This window comes from Crocodylus porosus, unplaced genomic scaffold (assembly GCF_001723895.1).
Source record: "Crocodylus porosus isolate Cpor-Errol unplaced genomic scaffold, CroPor_comp1, whole genome shotgun sequence".
NCBI lineage: Eukaryota > Metazoa > Chordata > Crocodylia > Crocodylidae > Crocodylus > Crocodylus porosus.
In genome coordinates, this window is record NW_017728921.1 from 20,185,448 (window position 1) to 20,203,863 (window position 18,416).

The 18,416-nt window shown below is 38.6% G+C and overlaps 1 protein-coding gene across 1 annotated transcript in view; it reads right to left on the minus strand.

Moving 5' to 3' along the window:
• Positions 1-364: 364 nt before the first annotated feature.
• Positions 365-18,416, minus strand: part of SUDS3 (SDS3 homolog, SIN3A corepressor complex component) — a 32,925-nt gene continuing 14,873 nt past the window's right edge. Inside the window, exons 7-12 of the mRNA XM_019539250.1 lie at positions 14,919-15,014; positions 12,921-12,982; positions 11,260-11,281; positions 10,348-10,453; positions 3,338-3,422; positions 365-1,164 (exon numbers count right to left, since the gene is read on the minus strand). Coding sequence (XP_019394795.1) covers positions 1,066-1,164; positions 3,338-3,422; positions 10,348-10,453; positions 11,260-11,281; positions 12,921-12,982; positions 14,919-15,014 — 470 coding nt within the window. The 3' untranslated portion in view covers positions 365-1,065. The remainder of the gene's footprint in view (positions 1,165-3,337; positions 3,423-10,347; positions 10,454-11,259; positions 11,282-12,920; positions 12,983-14,918; positions 15,015-18,416) is intronic.

Sequence of the window (18,416 nt, forward strand, 5' to 3'; positions counted from 1 at the left end):
TGTATTACTTTTAGCAGTTTAAATTGTACTTATATTAATAATGTAATACAAAATCTACATGCCAAAAGTTATAATATGAATATGAAACCTCATTTCCACAAAACACAATACAAAACACTTCCCTTTTTCATTGCCAGGTCTCTTCCAAGGGCACAAAAGCTCTAACAACATAAGTTACCCATCAACTAACCCAGTATGACTCATTCAACTTGGGTCATCAATATGAAGAACTTAATCATACCTTTCAGTGCTACACAGTAATCAGACAGTCTCACATTCTAGTTCATAGTTCAGTTAATTAATCCTTTGGCTCATACTCACCCACCTACTTCAAGTAATCTAGGCTAGTAGTCAAGACACACTCTTTGCTTGTTCCATGAAAGGTTTTTAATGGAAAGAGAAAGGAAGCTTTGGACTATATGAGATTGTTTAAGCATATTAAAAAGTCCACTAGAATTGCAGCACATTAAAAGTTTCTAGAATGCTTTTCATACTTTCCTTAAAAAAAATCCTCATTGTGCCTTATTGCATGGAGAAATCTTTCACTGGCTTAGCCAACAGAATTCATGTCACGTACTAGATGCTGTTACAGAAGTGCAGCTGAAAGCTTGCAGGATCACTCATTTGCTCAGCATCCTGAGTTTTGCAGGAAAATAAAGAGCTAGTTTGACAAAAAGCAGCTGTTCCCCACCCCGCCATTTCCCCTGTCCCCACAATGGTCTTGATCCAAATATAACTTATGGTGTTTTCAATGTACATATTCATTTCAGGGTGCACAGATGTGAAAATGAAAAAATATAATGCAGGGTCTTCTTAAAGAGTCTCCCAAAAACAAAGAAAACCTTCAAGAAGTTTTATGGCAAAGTCCAGAAGTAGTCCAGGGCAGTGTTTGGGTATCACTAGAGATTTAAGGACTATTGGGAACAATGTGGCCAGCCACAAACTGTCTCACAAAAGGCCACAACAGCATACTCTGTTGCCAAGGTTGAGTGGACAGACTGAGATATTCCCTGTAAGAGGTTCGTTTCTTTCTTTTAAAAAAAGAAGAAGAAAGAGCACAGACAGTCATGCAGCTGAACGCCGACGGATCACAAAAACCCCTCGCTGAAGCTGTCCCAGATAAATCCTCATTTTTGTGCTGTCACTGGTTTTCCTCACCCAGATCTGCACAAAAGAGATAAAAGGGAAAAACCCCAAGATTAGTCATATGAAGAAAAATGTTTCAGGGATCCTTAATATCAGCCTAAGAACAGGTCTTTCTATTCCTCCTGAGAAAATGGAAAACATGGTTTTAAAGAAAACCACACACACCACCTTGCTGTAAGAGGAAATAATCTATCCTACCACCAGCTTTTTCTCATCTACTTTCTGACCTCAATAACAAGAAGAATTACCCTTCCTTAGCATCATCAGGAATGCAGAGGTCTCTTTCATGACCGTTCATAACAGGAAGCTTGATTAGCTAAAGCTGAATGCAAGAATAAGTCTCCCTAGACCCACAGATCATAAAATTACCTGTCCTGGGATTTGTTCAGACAAGTAACTATTAGTCAAATGAAAAGCTTGCTCTGATTTTGTTCAGTGAAGCATCTCCCACAATGCATTAAATAAATTGTATTTGAAGATTAAAAAAAAAAAAAGTGCTTGCTTTTTAAATACCTGCACTGAAAAATTCTTACTACTGCAGATATACAAATATATTTAAAATGACAAATTGCTTCAATAGAAAAAACCATTCAGAATACTTTTTTAAAAAAGGTAAATCAAAGCCACTGTCAAGTTTAGATCCAAAATACCAGAGACCTTTACAACTGATTGAGAAAAAGGTTTCCTGTTTTTTTAATGTTCACTGGCAAGAGAACTTGCATTTTTAAAATGCCAGTGTAACCCTATCATTTAGAACTTTATGATCCTTAATGTTAATTGTAATAACGCTAATCAAATTAGCCATTTCAGGATTTTTAATAATGCATCCGTTGGCAAATTGCTACAACTCATTTAAATAATCAGCCAGTGAACCTAATGATTGTTCCATAATTATTCTCATTATTGTAACAAAAAGAATTTCCATTTGTGATTTATTTTGTTAAAAGGAAAACACTATTTTATTACCAATGTCAATACACATTAAAGGTATTGTTTTGGTTGATTAAGTTTATTGAAATCAAGAACTCCTACACCAACTCTTTAATTTCTTAAAAAGGGTAGTAATTCACAATGCCACATATAAACTTTCGTTGCACAATTCTGACATATTTCTCGTATGCCACGGCTGTGTTAGATGTTAATTCATATCAATCCTAGCTGCCCACCCCTTTTAGGTCCCAACACTGCTGACTTAATCCATGATAGGTATATGTAGGTTAATAGCTAAGGAAAACAGTCTTCCTACATCTAAATTTGGTAACCAGATTTCAATTGATATGCCTCTGATGCCTCACTGGTGTCTAGATTTTTTTTTTTGGGGGGGGGGGGGCATTGTTTTCTTTTTATGTTTGATAATAAATGTAAATAAATATTTTTGGTAAGTTACATACTGTTTGAATAGAGATTTTAAATCCATCACCAGAGAGATGCAATTTAAATGTCCTTCATGCTTCCTAACCAATTCCACAATTTGGGCATGGTAGGATCACCACAGCCATGGGTAAAACATATTAAGTTTCCCACCACATTAGCCTTCTGCCTTTCTTGAATGCAGACTACCATTTTCTTAATGATGTTGTGACAGACTCTTATCTACCAAAGACTAACCCATGACCATCAACATCTGTTTGATTTCAGGCACTAAATCAAATTTGAGTACTGCTGCCAAAAGCCAGTTGCAACTTTATAGAATAGGGTCACCTCAAGAATTCAAGCAATTAGATTCTCACTCTGCAGTCCCACTTCTTGAGGGAAGTGGTCAATGTAAGTAATGAGAAGAAATCAGCAGAAGACCACAGTATAACATACTGCAGTTTTACTAGGCTGACTGAATACCAAAAGTACTGGTGAGCAAATATGAAGGGGAATAATCTGTCAAGACGCATGGAAATGCCGCAAATTCAAATCAAATACAACCATAAAAACTTACATTTTTAAAACCTGCTAATAACACAGACTGCTGCCAGTGATGTTCTCTCTCATGAAGACTGTGGAGCAAATAGTTGTTCAATTACACTTCAGATTTTTTGCCAACTCCACACAACCATACCTTCCCACAAAGAAGAAGGTTGCTATCCCAACGGGCAATCTGAATCATGAGTACAGATGTCTTTTTAAGCCCTACCAGACAATTAGCTGCACTAATCCATGCTACTGTTTTATTGTTACTAAAAGTAAAACAGCCTCTTACCTCATTGGCTCCCACAGAGCTGATCACACAGCTGATCTTAGTGTTCTCTTTCGACTCTAGGTAAATAGCCTGGCTCTTGTGATACCTGCAAAAAAGCAATGTATACGACCATTAGCCACTGCTGAGGTCTCATCTTCTGCTGGTGAAGGCTCATAAAGCAAGGAGTAGCTTGATTTATGTTTATCTGAAGGAAACAAGCAATGAGTCCAGACTATATAATCTTTTAGAAAGTTAGAGAAAAAAAAATAGATAAACTTTTTTTTTAAAAAACAACTTACGTTATTAACACAAAGAAATAATAAGAAGTTGCATTTCTTCAGGAGTACGACTGGCTCCTGACACAGACAATGAAGCACTGAAACAAATTTCAAGCCCCGCCCCTACCCTTATTTTTTAACCAAGGTGCAGCTTTCCAGCTCTGCTGGTCCTCTGGCAGCATCCTACCCCCAGCTAATCTCCTCCTCCACCAGCTTCCTACAAGACTTCAGTACCCAAGCACCAACACTCAGCTGAACTTCCCCTACAACAGTTTCACCAGGGACCCAAATACGGTTGAGCAGATGGTGGCTCAATGGCTCTATTCTGGCAGTGTCAGGAAATACTATGAATCATGAATTACCAACAGGAGCTGCAGCATCACTGGAGCTCAAACCTTGTCCATGGAATCAAAGCTCCAAACTGCCTCACTATGGACATAGCCTGAGACTTACTATTGGCAAGAGACATACTTGGAGTACTAGAACTTTTAAAGCAGCTCGCTTGGCACCAAAACAGCAAGGAGAAATGTACACATACAATGTTTTAATACTTCATTTCTCAATTCCTTGATTTTCTTAATACCCAAACCTGTCAGTTAGAGTCTGTATTAGGAAGAAGGCAAGCTGTCAGTTCATAGGCATGCTGTATTTAAGCCTGTCTAGGTTTTCTTGCTTATATAGCATACTAGGTAAAATATGGTCTTATTCATGTCTAAAGCATTAATTAGCAAAGGGGAAAAATGTTAAAAAGCTCCCCAATTCATACCGCTTTCACAAGCTGAGTTTCAAAGTCCCAGATTTCACTTTCTGCAGGGAAGGCCCCTGTTACACATTACGTATATTACACAATTAACTAGTTAAATGTGCAATAAATTTAGAGTGGCCACATGTGCAAAGACAGACAGACCTCAAGCACAAAGTAATTATCACACAACTAAATGGTTAATTGTGCAATAAATTTAGATTAGCCATGTGCGGAAAGTAATCATCACACAATAAAAATTACTATCCAGCTATAAAAAGAGCCAACTAACTATCAAGTTAGTGCTGGAAAATGTATAACAACTCTATAGCTGATTTCTTTAATATGAATGTGTAGCGGGGCCTGAATATACACTTATTAATAAAGCATGCCAGCACAGCTCTTTGGTCTCTGTCGTTTTGCCCAAGAGAAGTCTGTAAGCAGAAGTCACACAATAAATTATGTTTCCGTGTAACTGGGGAACAATCTTAGAGTAGAGAGATGCTCTACAGTTAGAGAAGGATAAGATTTTCACCTCTGCTCTTATTATATCACTTTAGGAAATACTTGGCTCTCACATAATTTCTGGAGCCATCGTGGCTTAATTTCTGGACCATCACTCTTACACATTATGGTACACATGATGCTTAGCTTAGATAGATAAATTGCAGAAGTCACCCAGTACTTGCTCAGTATGCATCTCCCCACACTCCAATTGGCTAACTGCCATTTGTCATTACGCAAATCCTTATATTATTGTTATGGTTATTTCCACAATAACCACAGCGTAGACATGGAACTCTCTAGCAACTGAATCTATTCTGTTCTATTTTGCTTGGTTCCCATACTCCAAATTGATACGTTGCTTCCCAGTAACAAAGATAATAGGCTCGGTTTCACTCCCTTTAGCTGCAGCAAAAATATTCTACCACACTAAACTCCAAATAAAACAAAAAAACCCTGCACCCCAAAACCTGGGTTAAAAGAGGGCACAGGCAAGGGATTATGATGAGTTTCATGTTGAACTTCTTCAGGTGGGAACTTCAGCAAGTTCCCAGGAAGCTTACTAGTAACCACAGTTTCAGCCAAGAGCTCTGTTTATTCAGTTTAAATGTAATTTCTGTCACTCCAGCTGGAGAAGCTGGGGACTCATTTGCCACCTGGGAGTGGCTCAATGATCAGCCCAAATTCAATCATCTGTGTTGGCCAATGCCATTGCCAGCCACCTTCTAAAAGTGGCAAGAGCGCCCCGTAACAACGAGGATTGAGCAAAGAGTATGCGAAGAATGGTACAATTTCCATCAAAATGTTTAGAACCAATATCCTCCACAAACCTTTTCACCACCAGAACTCGACTGTGCTTTGCAAAATTAAAATCTGGCACTGCAACTGGCTATGACAACATGCACCCAGAGTTTCTGAAACATCTCAGTCCTTGAGCTTGTAACTGGCTTCTACTCTTCTTCAAACATACTACGCATCAAAGGATGAATTCCATCAGCATGGTGCCGAGCAAAAACCATTGGCCTACCCAAGCCTGGCAAAGACCCACAACCAGCAGCAAGCTACCAAACAATCTTGATCCTGTGTGTCCAATACATGACACTAGTTCCAATACATGAGACTAGTTCTGCAAAATTTTTCCAGCAATTGATTCTGCCCTAAACCCAGACCAAGCTGGATTCTGCCACAGCTGGAGTGCTTGCAATCAAGTTCTAGCCTTAACCACTTTAATTGAAAATGGCTTTCAGAAAAAACAGATGACTGGTGTCATCTTCCTTGATTTAATAGCAGCATATGACACTGTCTGGCGTATTGGTTGTCACCGCACCACACAACTCAGCTCCCAGAACTCCCGGGGGCAAGAGGTTTCCCACCCCAACTAGCCCCAAGCAAAGGGGGAGCTCAGCTCAGCAGGGGCTGAGAAAATACTGACCTCCCTTCCAGTTGCCTGGGGCAGGGATGCCAAGATGCATGTGGCATCTCCTGCATGTTTTAAAAGCACACTCTCCTTGTGTGTGGGAGGGCGGGTATGCTTCTGCTAATGTCATAAGAAGGTATGTGGGCCACCAGCAAGCCCTGGACACTGGCACATCCGGCTGTCCCAACTGCAGAGAGCATCCCTGTGACACTGGAGGAAGCCAGCACAGGCAAGCAGGCAGAGAAAGAAGCCTGCACAGGCCGGCATGACACTGGAGGGGCTGGCAAAGTCAGCAACAAGGGAGTGCGAGGGGCATTGCCCTGTTGGAGAGCTGACAATTAAGCCCCTGAGGGCGACAAGTGGGAACTGCTGCTGGAGAGAACCCACCACTGGATGTCAGGTGCACCTATAAACTTATAAATCACATCTCCAGAAAACTGCTAAAAAAAAAGAACCAAAACAAGGAATAACCTACTTGCCAAACTTGCAGGCTCCACTTGGGATGCCAATGCCTCCATGCTATGTTCATCTGCTCTTGCTCTGTGTTAGTCAGTTGCAGATTACTATGCCCCTGTATGGGCTCCCAGCTGCATGTTACAATGAGTCTTGTCTCACACAAATTACATCCCACTCCACTCCTAATGTTACCAGTCCTCAGTAACATTACTCCCCCCATCTCTGCCACACAAATATCGAAGTAAACTTACTAGTCAAACTCTGTAATTATCCTATGCCCTTTGGGACACATTCCACTCACCAATAGCTTGGCTGCCCTCAAGATGTCCAATATGGTCCACCTTTTCAAAACCCTGTGACTTTTCCTTCCTTACTTGATGGCACAAAGAATGGTCAGCACAAACCCCAATCAACTGCCACAACATCTCTGACCCTACAGTGAGTTAACCAGGATTTAAATGACCACACCATTATTGGGCACTTCTCATTTTTTAACCGGACAGGGTGACTGTACCTCAACCCTATACCAATGGGGCCTTCACAATAACAACTTTAGTGGACAAATTTAAATTATGTCCCCCCATTGCTGAGTCATGTCCATTTACTATGCTACCTGGTGGCTTTCAAGCTCATCACACTGGTCATGACATCACCTTAAGAAACAATATGCCAAATAATATGGCTGGATAGGCATCTGGCTGGGGTCATCTGACCCCGGCACTCTTTCCTGCCTAGGCAGGAGGTTGGCCTCCATGATCTGTTGAGGTCCCTTCTGACCCTAGCATTTATGAATCTATGAAAGTGAAAAAGCTAAATAAACTAAAATTCAGTTATGATGGCCTCTGATGGCTGTTAATAGACAAGGTGCACCTCAAGGTAATCAAAACCCTCATTATGGCAACCCAGGCCAGTATGAACCCTCATTATGGCAACCCAGGCCAGTATGAAAATCCTACTGCCAATGAATAGAATGCATTAGTTCACCTGAATGGAAAAAAATTGTGATTTTTGTACAATTATTAAATGCACAAAGTTTCTTATCACACAAAAAACAAACCAACTGTCCCTTTCTGACAAGGTCAGAGGCAGGGGTGGAGAACACACTACCATTTAAGACCACCTTGCTCAAACCCCATACATACTGGTACATAGAAAAGCCTGATCTACACAGACAGCAGGGACTCATTAACACAAGTGGGCTGGTCAGGGAAGTAGCAGGGTTACCATGGCTATTAGGTTGATAAACATGGCTTTATCTCTGCAGCTATTCAACGTCTTTAAGAAAAAAGAAGAATGGACTAAGCCAAAGTTGTCAGGGAATGCAAGCTAGCTTGCATAGAAAAAAAGGGGGGGGGGAAGAAAACCTCTAAACAGCAGAATTCATTACATTTTGCTCTTTTTTCAAAGTTTTTTTTTAACCAAATGAAAAAACCAAGAAGCAGACACTCAAACGTAGTAGGAATCTTACCTTCTACTAACGTAATGGACCCAAACACTGGCAAAATCCTCATTAAAAGGACTTCTTCACAAAAATCACTGGACTGTAGTACAAGCCACAACTAGAACACAAACCAAATCTAATGGAGAAGCATGCTGGAGGCAAGAGTGGTCACTAATAGAAGCTTCTCAAAAATGAAATTCTCTCTAGCTTGCCATATTACGAGCTCCTAAAAGTTAAAAGGTTTCACTGCAAGCAGTGTTTTAGGAGCAGGGGACAAAATGGCTGAGGTAAAATTATTTAAGTTATTATTCAATGCCCAGCTGCGATTCCTGCAACTAATTCTCCGTTTTGTGAAATAAGTTTGCCAAATGCTGCTACAAGACCTCAGGGAGTCCATTTCTAGCCTTAAACATTCACTGTTTTGAGATAATTGTCCTTTATGTCTGCTGTCAGGGGGAAGAAAAAGTAGTCACTTCTGAGCTGTCAGGTTTCATTACTTTTGGTGCATACTAGCAGCTTCAGGTTTAATACGCATTTGAAAAAAAAAAAGAAAAAAAAATTACCCTCCCACCACCAAGAGTTACTTTGTTATTTTAAAATATCAGCTACTTTGCAGAGGCACTATTACTATCAATCAAAACCTGAACAGAATTATTACAGCAAAATGTAAAATAAAACACTTATCTTAAAACAGCACAGGACCCAGGAGAAGGGGAGGGGAAGAAGGTAACAACCAGAAACCTTCACACTGAAACCCCATGACAAAAGAATGCAGCGAGATGAAAATATTTGTGCTAACATGCCACATGTCCATGATTTAGGGAGTCCTTTCATGCTTTTGTGAAACTCCCCTGGGGTCAGTCACATACACCTTACTTTAAATTTGGTGGAAGTTTCCTCTGACTGAGAAGTGCAAAACTGAGCTCTTTGCTCTGAAGAACGATATTATAGAAAGATGTTGTAATTGTGTTAGAGTTCATGGATCCTTAAAAGTTCTGAGGTGTGAGAGCGACTAGAATCAACATACCCTGGTTTCAGAAACAGGGTGAAAGGATAGTAGTTTTAAATAAACCAAAAGGCAAAAAAACAGCAAAAACACCCTAACAATTAAGAGCAGAAATAACTTAATTTAGTTTTGCACATTCAAATATTTTTGTTATATTACTTACAACACAAAAACAGAATCATACCCTAACATTCTGTGAAATAGTGTCAGGGAACTGGCAAAAATAAACTTAAGAAGTCTGTAAAACAACTGCTGTGCTAAATCAGGTACTTCCATTGTCATCTCCCACCTAACAGCTGGAAAGAACAGGCCAGAAGTCTGACAGGAAAATGAACTACATCTAGTGTGTTCAATTTGAACGCAACTCATTTCATACCATTCTTTCAGTGAGGTAGTTGAAATAGCTCAGAAAACCAAGAAAAGCTATCAACATATCAAACTATTCCCCAAACAATTAAATAGTCTTGCAAATAACTTGCTATTTAAAAAGTAGATTGCTTCCTTGATTAATCTCACTTGCATGTTTCATAATTTCATAGGATTAGGTTTAAGACTCAAGGAGCTAACATTTTTGCAAAAAAAACCCCAAATAACTTCCTGATGTATCATGATGCTTCCCTAGCTACACACTCCTATAAAAATTAGAGAGAATCAGATCATTATTTCTGAAGCTGGGTCTTATGTGTGGGTTTGATCTGTAAAGGTTATTTGCCTTTTGTTATTACAAACATTTTTCATTCAATTTGCTGGCAAGTAATTTTATCACACTCTGCCACCTTGTGGCACACACAACATAAAACTCAAACACAAGAAACTGCTGTAACCCAGCTGGTTACATTTGGATAACACTGAATTTCTCGGTGGTTAACTTTCCTAATAGTAGGGCTGCATGTTATTAATGTTAATTTCAACAGAAATGCTTGAGTAGTGTTGTAGTACATAACAAAGACCCAGAGATAAGCTTTATACAGTAGCTATAAGCATCCCTCCGTATGTCAATGTGTGCTAGCAAACATAGCCAAAGATGTATAGAAAGCACATGCTTAGGTCGCTCAAGTGGCTAGAACCTGCTTAGGAACATCTTGGCCCAAGATGCCTTTTCCAAAGCAGGTTCTTTGCACTACTTTTGTCTCTAAATAGAGTGACCCTGGACTAACAGCAACAGTAAGGACTTCACTAAGACCTACCATCTTTTATCATAGTAGAGTTTGCCATCTTCTATGCGGGCTTCAAACCGCTGGGCTGGAGATTCTGCAGGTGTAGCTGGCAGGTGCTCTGGAGAGGAAGGAGATGCTAAAACAGAAAAAAGACACAAAAAGCCCAACCATATTGCATGTTCAGACTAGCATGAGAACACTGATGGGTCTGTGATTATGCAGTCAAAGCTGAACTTTAAATATGTTAATACAACTCCACTAATTCAAGGGATGCAATATAAGCACAGAGAACTAGGGACTTAAATGTGTATTTTTGATCCGACGTTTTCTCTTTGGCCACGTCATTTAAAAATCACTCCTTCCTAGACCACAAGGTGGGAGTAATGTGTATTTTCAAAAGAGCTGCTGCTAGGTTAGTCTGCAAAGAATTTTGAAGGGTAGAAGCATTATTGTTTGACTGTATGATCTTGGAATGAGCTTTTTCCATCTGATCTATTATGTAACTGAATGCATGGAAGAAAGATGAAATAAAACCAGGTAGTATACAACCAGACTACAGTAACTGTGTGCAGAAATAACTCGACTCATTTTCAGCCAAACAGTGAAACACAAAGATCAAATGCCAGCCTCCAAAACAGAGGGGGTTTTAGGCATCCTACCTATGTATGTAATGAAAGAGACTTCACCATCAAATTGCTTTTGTATGTTCTCATCTACGTATTTAACAGACATCTGCATGGTATGATTACACCCAAAAACAGGAGAAAGGAGGGACAAGACAGCACTTAAAAGAAGTAAAGCTGCAGCATTCTCTCGAACAGGTAGCTGCTTAAAGAGATACTGAAAGCTCCAGTTAAAAGACTGTACTTGTTGCAAACTTTTAGCAAATGTCACAAATGTATGCTAACAGGGGTATAAATACTACTATAATCATTCACTTACCTGGTCTCTTGGGTGATTTAAGCTACGTAAAAAGAAGAACAAGGCACTTTTAGAAACTGGAGATACAACTTGTATCACAAAAGCACTAATGTGAAAAAGTAAATGAGACATAAGCACATCAAGGGAGAACATTACTTCAATGCCATATTACTTTCTAATTTTTTTTCAGGTTATAAGTATTCAGAGCATAAGACTTAACAGTACATAAGACTCAAAGATAAATTATCAGGATCATGACACTAAAAACCTGGAAAATTAAGTTCTGCAGCTTCCTCTTGTCAAATTACTGACTCTTCAACTGCCCAATAAACCAAGCCCCACCATTCTTTCAATGTGTTCAAATCTAGCTTTGGAAAACAATTAACTGGTGGTGAGCAATTAATATTTAAAATCATTAAACTATCATCACTGGTGAGAGAACTGAAAGCACACTTCAATCACCTTACACTGGTTTCCACAAGCCCCTTTCAGAATCCTGAATGTGGAATTGCTTGGAAATGTGTTCATCTAATCAAGTCTATCTAGAAAAGCTAAATCTTTTACATACGAAAGAATACACCTTTGTGGCTTTTAGAGAAATGTGCATAGAATAACAACAAACTAACAGCCAAGGTACAGATGCAAATCTACAAGACTTGTATGCTGTCATCCCTACTTTATGGTTCAAAAGTGTGGACTACATATGCTAGGCACATCAAGAGACTGAACAGCTTTCACATGAGATATCTGCCTAAGATCCTGAAAATAAAGTGGGAAGAAATAATACCAAACACAGAGATATTGGACCACACTGGACTGACACACTTAGAAATCACTATCAAAAAGAAGAGATTGTGATGGATTGTTTATGTCAAGAAAATGGGAGGAGACCATATCCCCAAGAATATTTTGTACAGCGAGATTCAAGATTGTTCTAAAAAGTGGTTCTGACATAGAAAGTGGCGCCATGATGTGTGCAAAAAGTATATGAAGTCATTCAACATAAGCGTAGAAAGCTGGGAGAAGAGCACAGAATCCCATCCAATCTGGAGGGAACATCTGGCACTAGATCAAAGCCGCTTCACATTGAGCTTCATCCAGAGAATGGAAGCAAAGTGAGAAAGAAGAAAGCAGCATGCTGTAAACTTAGACTCTGACTCAGACAATGTATGGATCTGTGAAACTTGTAATAAAGCTGTGTCGTTTACAAATTGGGCTTGCCAGCCACAAACTGATTCATCAGACACCTGACTAGACCTTAGGTGTAACACCATGATCCAGACAATTGTAACACCTTAATGCATACATCCTGCTCCCTGTAAGCATTATGCAGAGTGAAATAGGGAAACCCAAGGTGTCTTGATTTTAAGCCCTGTGATGTAATGTAAGCATGCATCAGTGTTTATGCAGTCAGATGAAGGGCAAAGTCATTCAGGCGCCTACTATTTGTTCTAATCGGGGTGGGCATATAAAGGAAGTTTGTTAGAAACTATTACCATTTTTCATAGGTACATTCTAACCTGTTTAAAGGACAGGAAAGAATCAGTCTTGATACGTCTCTAATCATGTTAAACAGTGGAAAAATATGAGAAAGCCTACTTAATGACGCAAAAGGAGTGGAATTAGACTCCAATTCTTTCAGTGAAGAATTTTACGTTTACCTAGATGAAGCCACTTCCTACCTTATTCAACGTTCTGAGGTCCTCCATTATTTGTTCATCTGTTAACAGATAATTTAACTGGGGTAACCAGAATTAAGGTTCACATAAACAAGGTATTTTGGACTAGCAAAGGCAAAAGCCAAACAACCCAATGGCATCTTTATGAATGGATAAAATGTCACAAGAATATCACCTAATGCCATAGAATTCAAGCCTAGGTATAATAAGTGCATCACCAAGACCTGTCACTGCTGGATACAAACACATACACTAAACCCATCTTAACCACTTCCACTAGCAAAAATACTTTAGACAAAGACATTTACTCTCTTCAAATACAACAATTGCTAATATGATCAGTCTTTTTTCTCTTGCATTTAACAGGGGAATACCTGCTGGCACATGAGCTGCAAGATATCGTCAGCCTTTTGCAACCCACATTTTGGGTACAAGCAGAGAAGAGAAAGAAAAAATCATTACATCTCAGAACAAAACAAAATACTGTCTGAATAACAATTAAAGAAATATCATCAACTTGAAATATAGTCAGGATTCTTGTTGTTTATTAAAAACACCCACTCTAGAGTTCCAATGGAAATTTTTGCAGTTTAACAATCACATTTTCCTTTAATTCTTTCCTAGTGTCTTGATGTTTGAGTACTTGACCCAACAGCGAAAATAACTGTTGTAGCCTGACGTTTTTTGATTTTTGTTTTTCCAGCTGAAGCCTTAGGTGTTACTTCTAAAGCTGAAGTTAAAAGTATTCAGATAGACTTATTTTTTAAGCACCTGCACTTTAAAAGGCATGTGCTTAAAGGGTGACAACACTTTGAAGATCCTGGCTCTGACAGGATTTTTGTTACACTCTGCTTCTTTTAGTACTGCTGAAACAATCAAGCAAGGGACTCTTGACTCTTATGTATAATATTAAGCTTTTCCCTGGTGAAGAATTTAGATAGACAGGCAAAGCTTAACTTGGAAGAGACAGTTTTACGAAACAATTTCTGCAGCAGTTGAGAACTTGTGCTAGATATTACTGAGTGATGGCAAATAAGAGATCCCATTTAACAATTTTTTAAAGGCATGTTCTGCAGGACCAGTCAGTCTAAAATAAGGCTAAAGATTCCTTCAATCATAGTGAACTAGGCTCAGACATTCAGTGCACAGTTGGCCAGCGACAATATATAAAGATTATAAATCAATCCCCAAAGATACAAGATACAATAGGTTAAAATAGAAGAACTGGAGTTTTGCTCTCTGGAAAACAAACATCCTTGGCCTTCCCTTCCAGCTGATTTAAATACTCAAATAAGTGGTCATGACTGAAAGGGAGCTATGTAAGTATTTCCATAGATTACAGTACCTGCGGAATAAAAGGCAACATACCAAAGAAATTTACGTACATGTCATTTCTGTTTCCTTTGTATCGTTGCAGGGAAAAAAAAGTTTTTCTTTTTTTGTTCCTGTATTAAATCTTTCTTTCCTATGCTGCTCTTCCACAGAGTCATAATGTGAAGTGGCAGTTCTGAGTTGCCATCTGAAGGAGAAAGCTAGCTAAATCTAACCAACAGGTCTTTCCTAGCAGCTGCTAGTGGTGACTTATTTGAATCACAGCCTTTTGCTCTCATTTGAAGCCAAATGAATCTACCGATGGATTTAAGTACCAAAATACATTTTAAAAGTTTTCCTTTTTATAGAAAATGAAACAAGTTCATATGAGAAATTACAATCTATTTTTCCTGACAATAACAAAATTAAGACAACCTATCATACTTTAAAAGTTGGACTGAAATATTGGCTTTTGATTGGACCTCAAAAAGACCAGTCTTGTTATAACATCTGTTATACCTCACAAGATTACAGTTTAGAATTCCCTATGCAGGCAGATTAAGTCAGGTCCCTAAAATAACCTTTTTACTTTCTTTGTGTGTCATGATACTGTGATGGTACTGTGCCCACTGTGCATTTCACCACCACAGAGTATACTAGCGCTCTACCAGTTCTGTAAGACAAGGATATCAGGGGCAGGTTTCCTCCTCTTGTCTGGGATAGGAACAGGATCATTTGGTCGCCGCCTTAATTTCCTCGTCATGATAGGCTTCACTTCCATAGAATCTGTAGGAAAAAAGATGGATAGCTGATAGTTAAGACCACAGAAATTCTAAAAAAGGAAGATAAGGAAAGCTGACAAGGTATCAGCAAGTTTCCATACAAGACAAACACGGAAAACAATCTTTCTTCCATAGTGAGGATTTCTCTATTGCAATTGTCAGCACTCACTACACTGAGACTAATAGAATACAGGGTAGATTTGCATCTTATAGACTGACCAAAGTATAATATATTATCACAAGCTTTCATTAGCTAACACTTAATCAGATGTCACATCTGACAAAGTGGGCTTCAGATCACGAGAAGCTTGTGGTATGTAACTACTTTGGTGTATCTCTATACTGAGACTGCCAACAGAATTGCCAAATTCCTCAGGGTATTGGTAAGAAATTGAGTTAAATGCAGCATTGTGACATCATGATGACAGCTATGCCACATCAGGCAATTATTTTTTAAGACGCTATAATAAGGAGATTTTTGTTAGATACAGTTAAATGAAGTAACGTGCTACTTTAAAATCTCAGAACAAAACAATTTTTGTGATATTAAGGACAAAAACACCTGCTCTGAACCACAGACTTTTCTGGACTTGTTTATAAAATCTCTTGAACCAACAAAGTATTAATTAATATTTTAAACAGGTTTCCAGCCAACAAGTCATTGGTATTTCTTTTTTATTACTAGGAAAGAGTTATATTGGGAGCACATAGAAAATTAGGGCATGCAAGGGCAATAAAACTTTGTTCAGGTCATCTAAAATTCACAGAAAGCATTTAATTCCAGAAGATCTCACTCCAAACTACAGCAAAGTTCACATCATTTGCCACTGACCTACACTCACAGAAACGGAACAAACATTTTAGCACAGAACTAAAAATATATATGTCCAGCTGAAATGGCAAGAAGAATTTAAGTATGAATAACTACTCAATTTGGGATCTGGCTAAGAGTCCAGAGCTAATCTTAAATGAACCATTTAATTCAAACAACTCTGATCATGTCAACCCAAAATATATATAGAAGCCCTGAGTCAGAAGGAGGGAGACTACAGAAACACTATACCACTGAGGACAGAGACTAAATCTGCCTCAAAGTGAATTTTTTGAGCAATGAATAGCATCTACTGTTAGTTTCCAAATGGAGTTTCAACCAGTTGGTTTTGATCAGAACTAAGATTTTCACAATCAATGACAAAGAGCAAGACAGAAAAAAAAGCCCTCCGGGTAAAAATCGTTTCCCTCTTTATCCCACCCAAGTACTGTACTTTGTCCCAAGTGAGATCTCTCAGCATTGTAAATAAAAATGATGCACCTCACATTCTGTAATTTTCCAGTATGCTTAACGAGCATTTCTAAAGGGAATCAAATTAAACCTTACATAAAAGAGTAGAAAACTGAAATATGCTAGATTTCAGTTCAAGACCTGCATTAAAACAAGAGGAAGAGTACTATAGTTTATCAAATACCACCTATGAAGTAGAAGCTCAACAGTTTTTTTAAAAAGGACACCAATACAGGCTGTTCTTAACCAGTATGACTAATGAGCATGTCAGAATATTATTCGATTGCCTAAAAAATGAATAAGGTTTGGAAATTGTAATAAGATGGAAAAACTTCTTTCAAAATTCTACTTAAATACATCTACCTCTTTGGTTAAATTGCTTTCAATTTAACAAGTACATACAAGTATAAGTATTTAAGCACAGAGGCTGAGGTTTTCTAAGATAAATAGGGGATTCAACCACAACTTTCATGGATATTAATGCAAGTTGTATGACTAGATTCCCTGACACCCTTAGTTCTGCACATCTTAATGTAGGCAGCTATCAGAAGCACTCAAGATTTCAAGTAGCACGTGATGAAATCCAGGATGAGAACGCTTATTTGTGTTTGCATGATATTTACAATCGTATGCAAACTTCATCCAAGTTAAATGTAGGCAGCTACATTAGACACTCAGGCCCACTTACTATGGAAGTTATAAGGACGCTCTTATATGAATACTGTGCTTTAATCCTGTCAAAGTAACAGCTTATGGACAAGACCTGAAGACCTAACTGTAAAAAAAGATTTCTTACTATGGACAAATGTTTCAGATGACACACAAAACTATACTCCAAAAGATGTAAAAGTCATGCGTCTTCCTGCAAATGACTACAGGATGTAAAAGGTTTGTGTTGTGCAACATGGATGCCTGGCACAACGATGGGGAGTATGTAGCATGGAAGCTCATTTATGAATATGGATGTCTACATGAAAAATTGACTTAACCGGGAGCATTCCAGTAGTTTAAATGCTCATATTCTTGTTACAAAGAAGCCAACAACATAATCCAGTCAGCGCCATTGAGGCCTCATCTTAAGTATGGCTTCCAATTTTGGGTCCCACACTTCAAGAAGGATGTGGACACACTGGAAAGAGTTCAGTGCAGAGCAACCTATATGACTAGGGACCTAGAAAGCAGATTTACGAGGAAAGGCTGAAAGAATTGGGATTATTTAGTCAGGAGCAGAGAAAACTGAGAAGGGATTTAATAATAGTCCTCAAACACCTGAAAGGCAATTATAGAAAAGATGAAGATGGGCTTTTTCTGTGCCCAAAGAAGGCAGGACTAGGAGCAGTGGCCTCAAGCTGCAACAGAGGAAATTTAAATTGGAGACTATGAGAGAAAGTAGACTCAAACACCCTAATTATGAGGGTGGTCAAAGGTCAAGCACTGGACCAGGTTACATAAAGAAGTTGTGAAATTGCCATCCTTATATATTTTCAAGAGCAGATTAGACAGACACTTGGCTGAGACAGTATAATCAGGGGTGATGCTGCTTTGAGCAGGAGGCTGAACTAGATAATCTTGTGAGGTCCCTACCAGCCGTACTTTCCTATAGTTCTATAATCATGTATAAAGTTTGCTGCAGATGTTCTTAAGTAATTAACTCAAATGGCTTCCCATAATTATACAGCTCTTAATATACTGACATTTCAGACATATCTTCAAATAAGCCTAAAATTGTACCCCTGTTGATCAACGTCTCTCACTTTATCCAGATGCTGAAATCCTATAACATGTTCAAAACAGCTCAGATTAAACTTCCCTTTACCTCAAGGGTGAGCAAGGATCACCATGGCACACATCAAAGAAACTGTTACTGCAATAAAAGCAACAAATAAAGTTGCGTTCATTGATGGGCTGACTGCAAAAAGAAATCTCATCTCTGTGACTGAATCCTGATTTTGAAAACATTAACATTAACATTAAAGGCCCTCCAGACACTGCACATAAGTTGTGTTATGCGGGATGCATTTCATTCATTAATTATTACTAATATATGTAAACATTGCAACGGAAAGGTTAAAAGCAGTCATTCAGGAAGATATGCAGCCAAAGCAAGTTGAGGTTTAAAAAGTT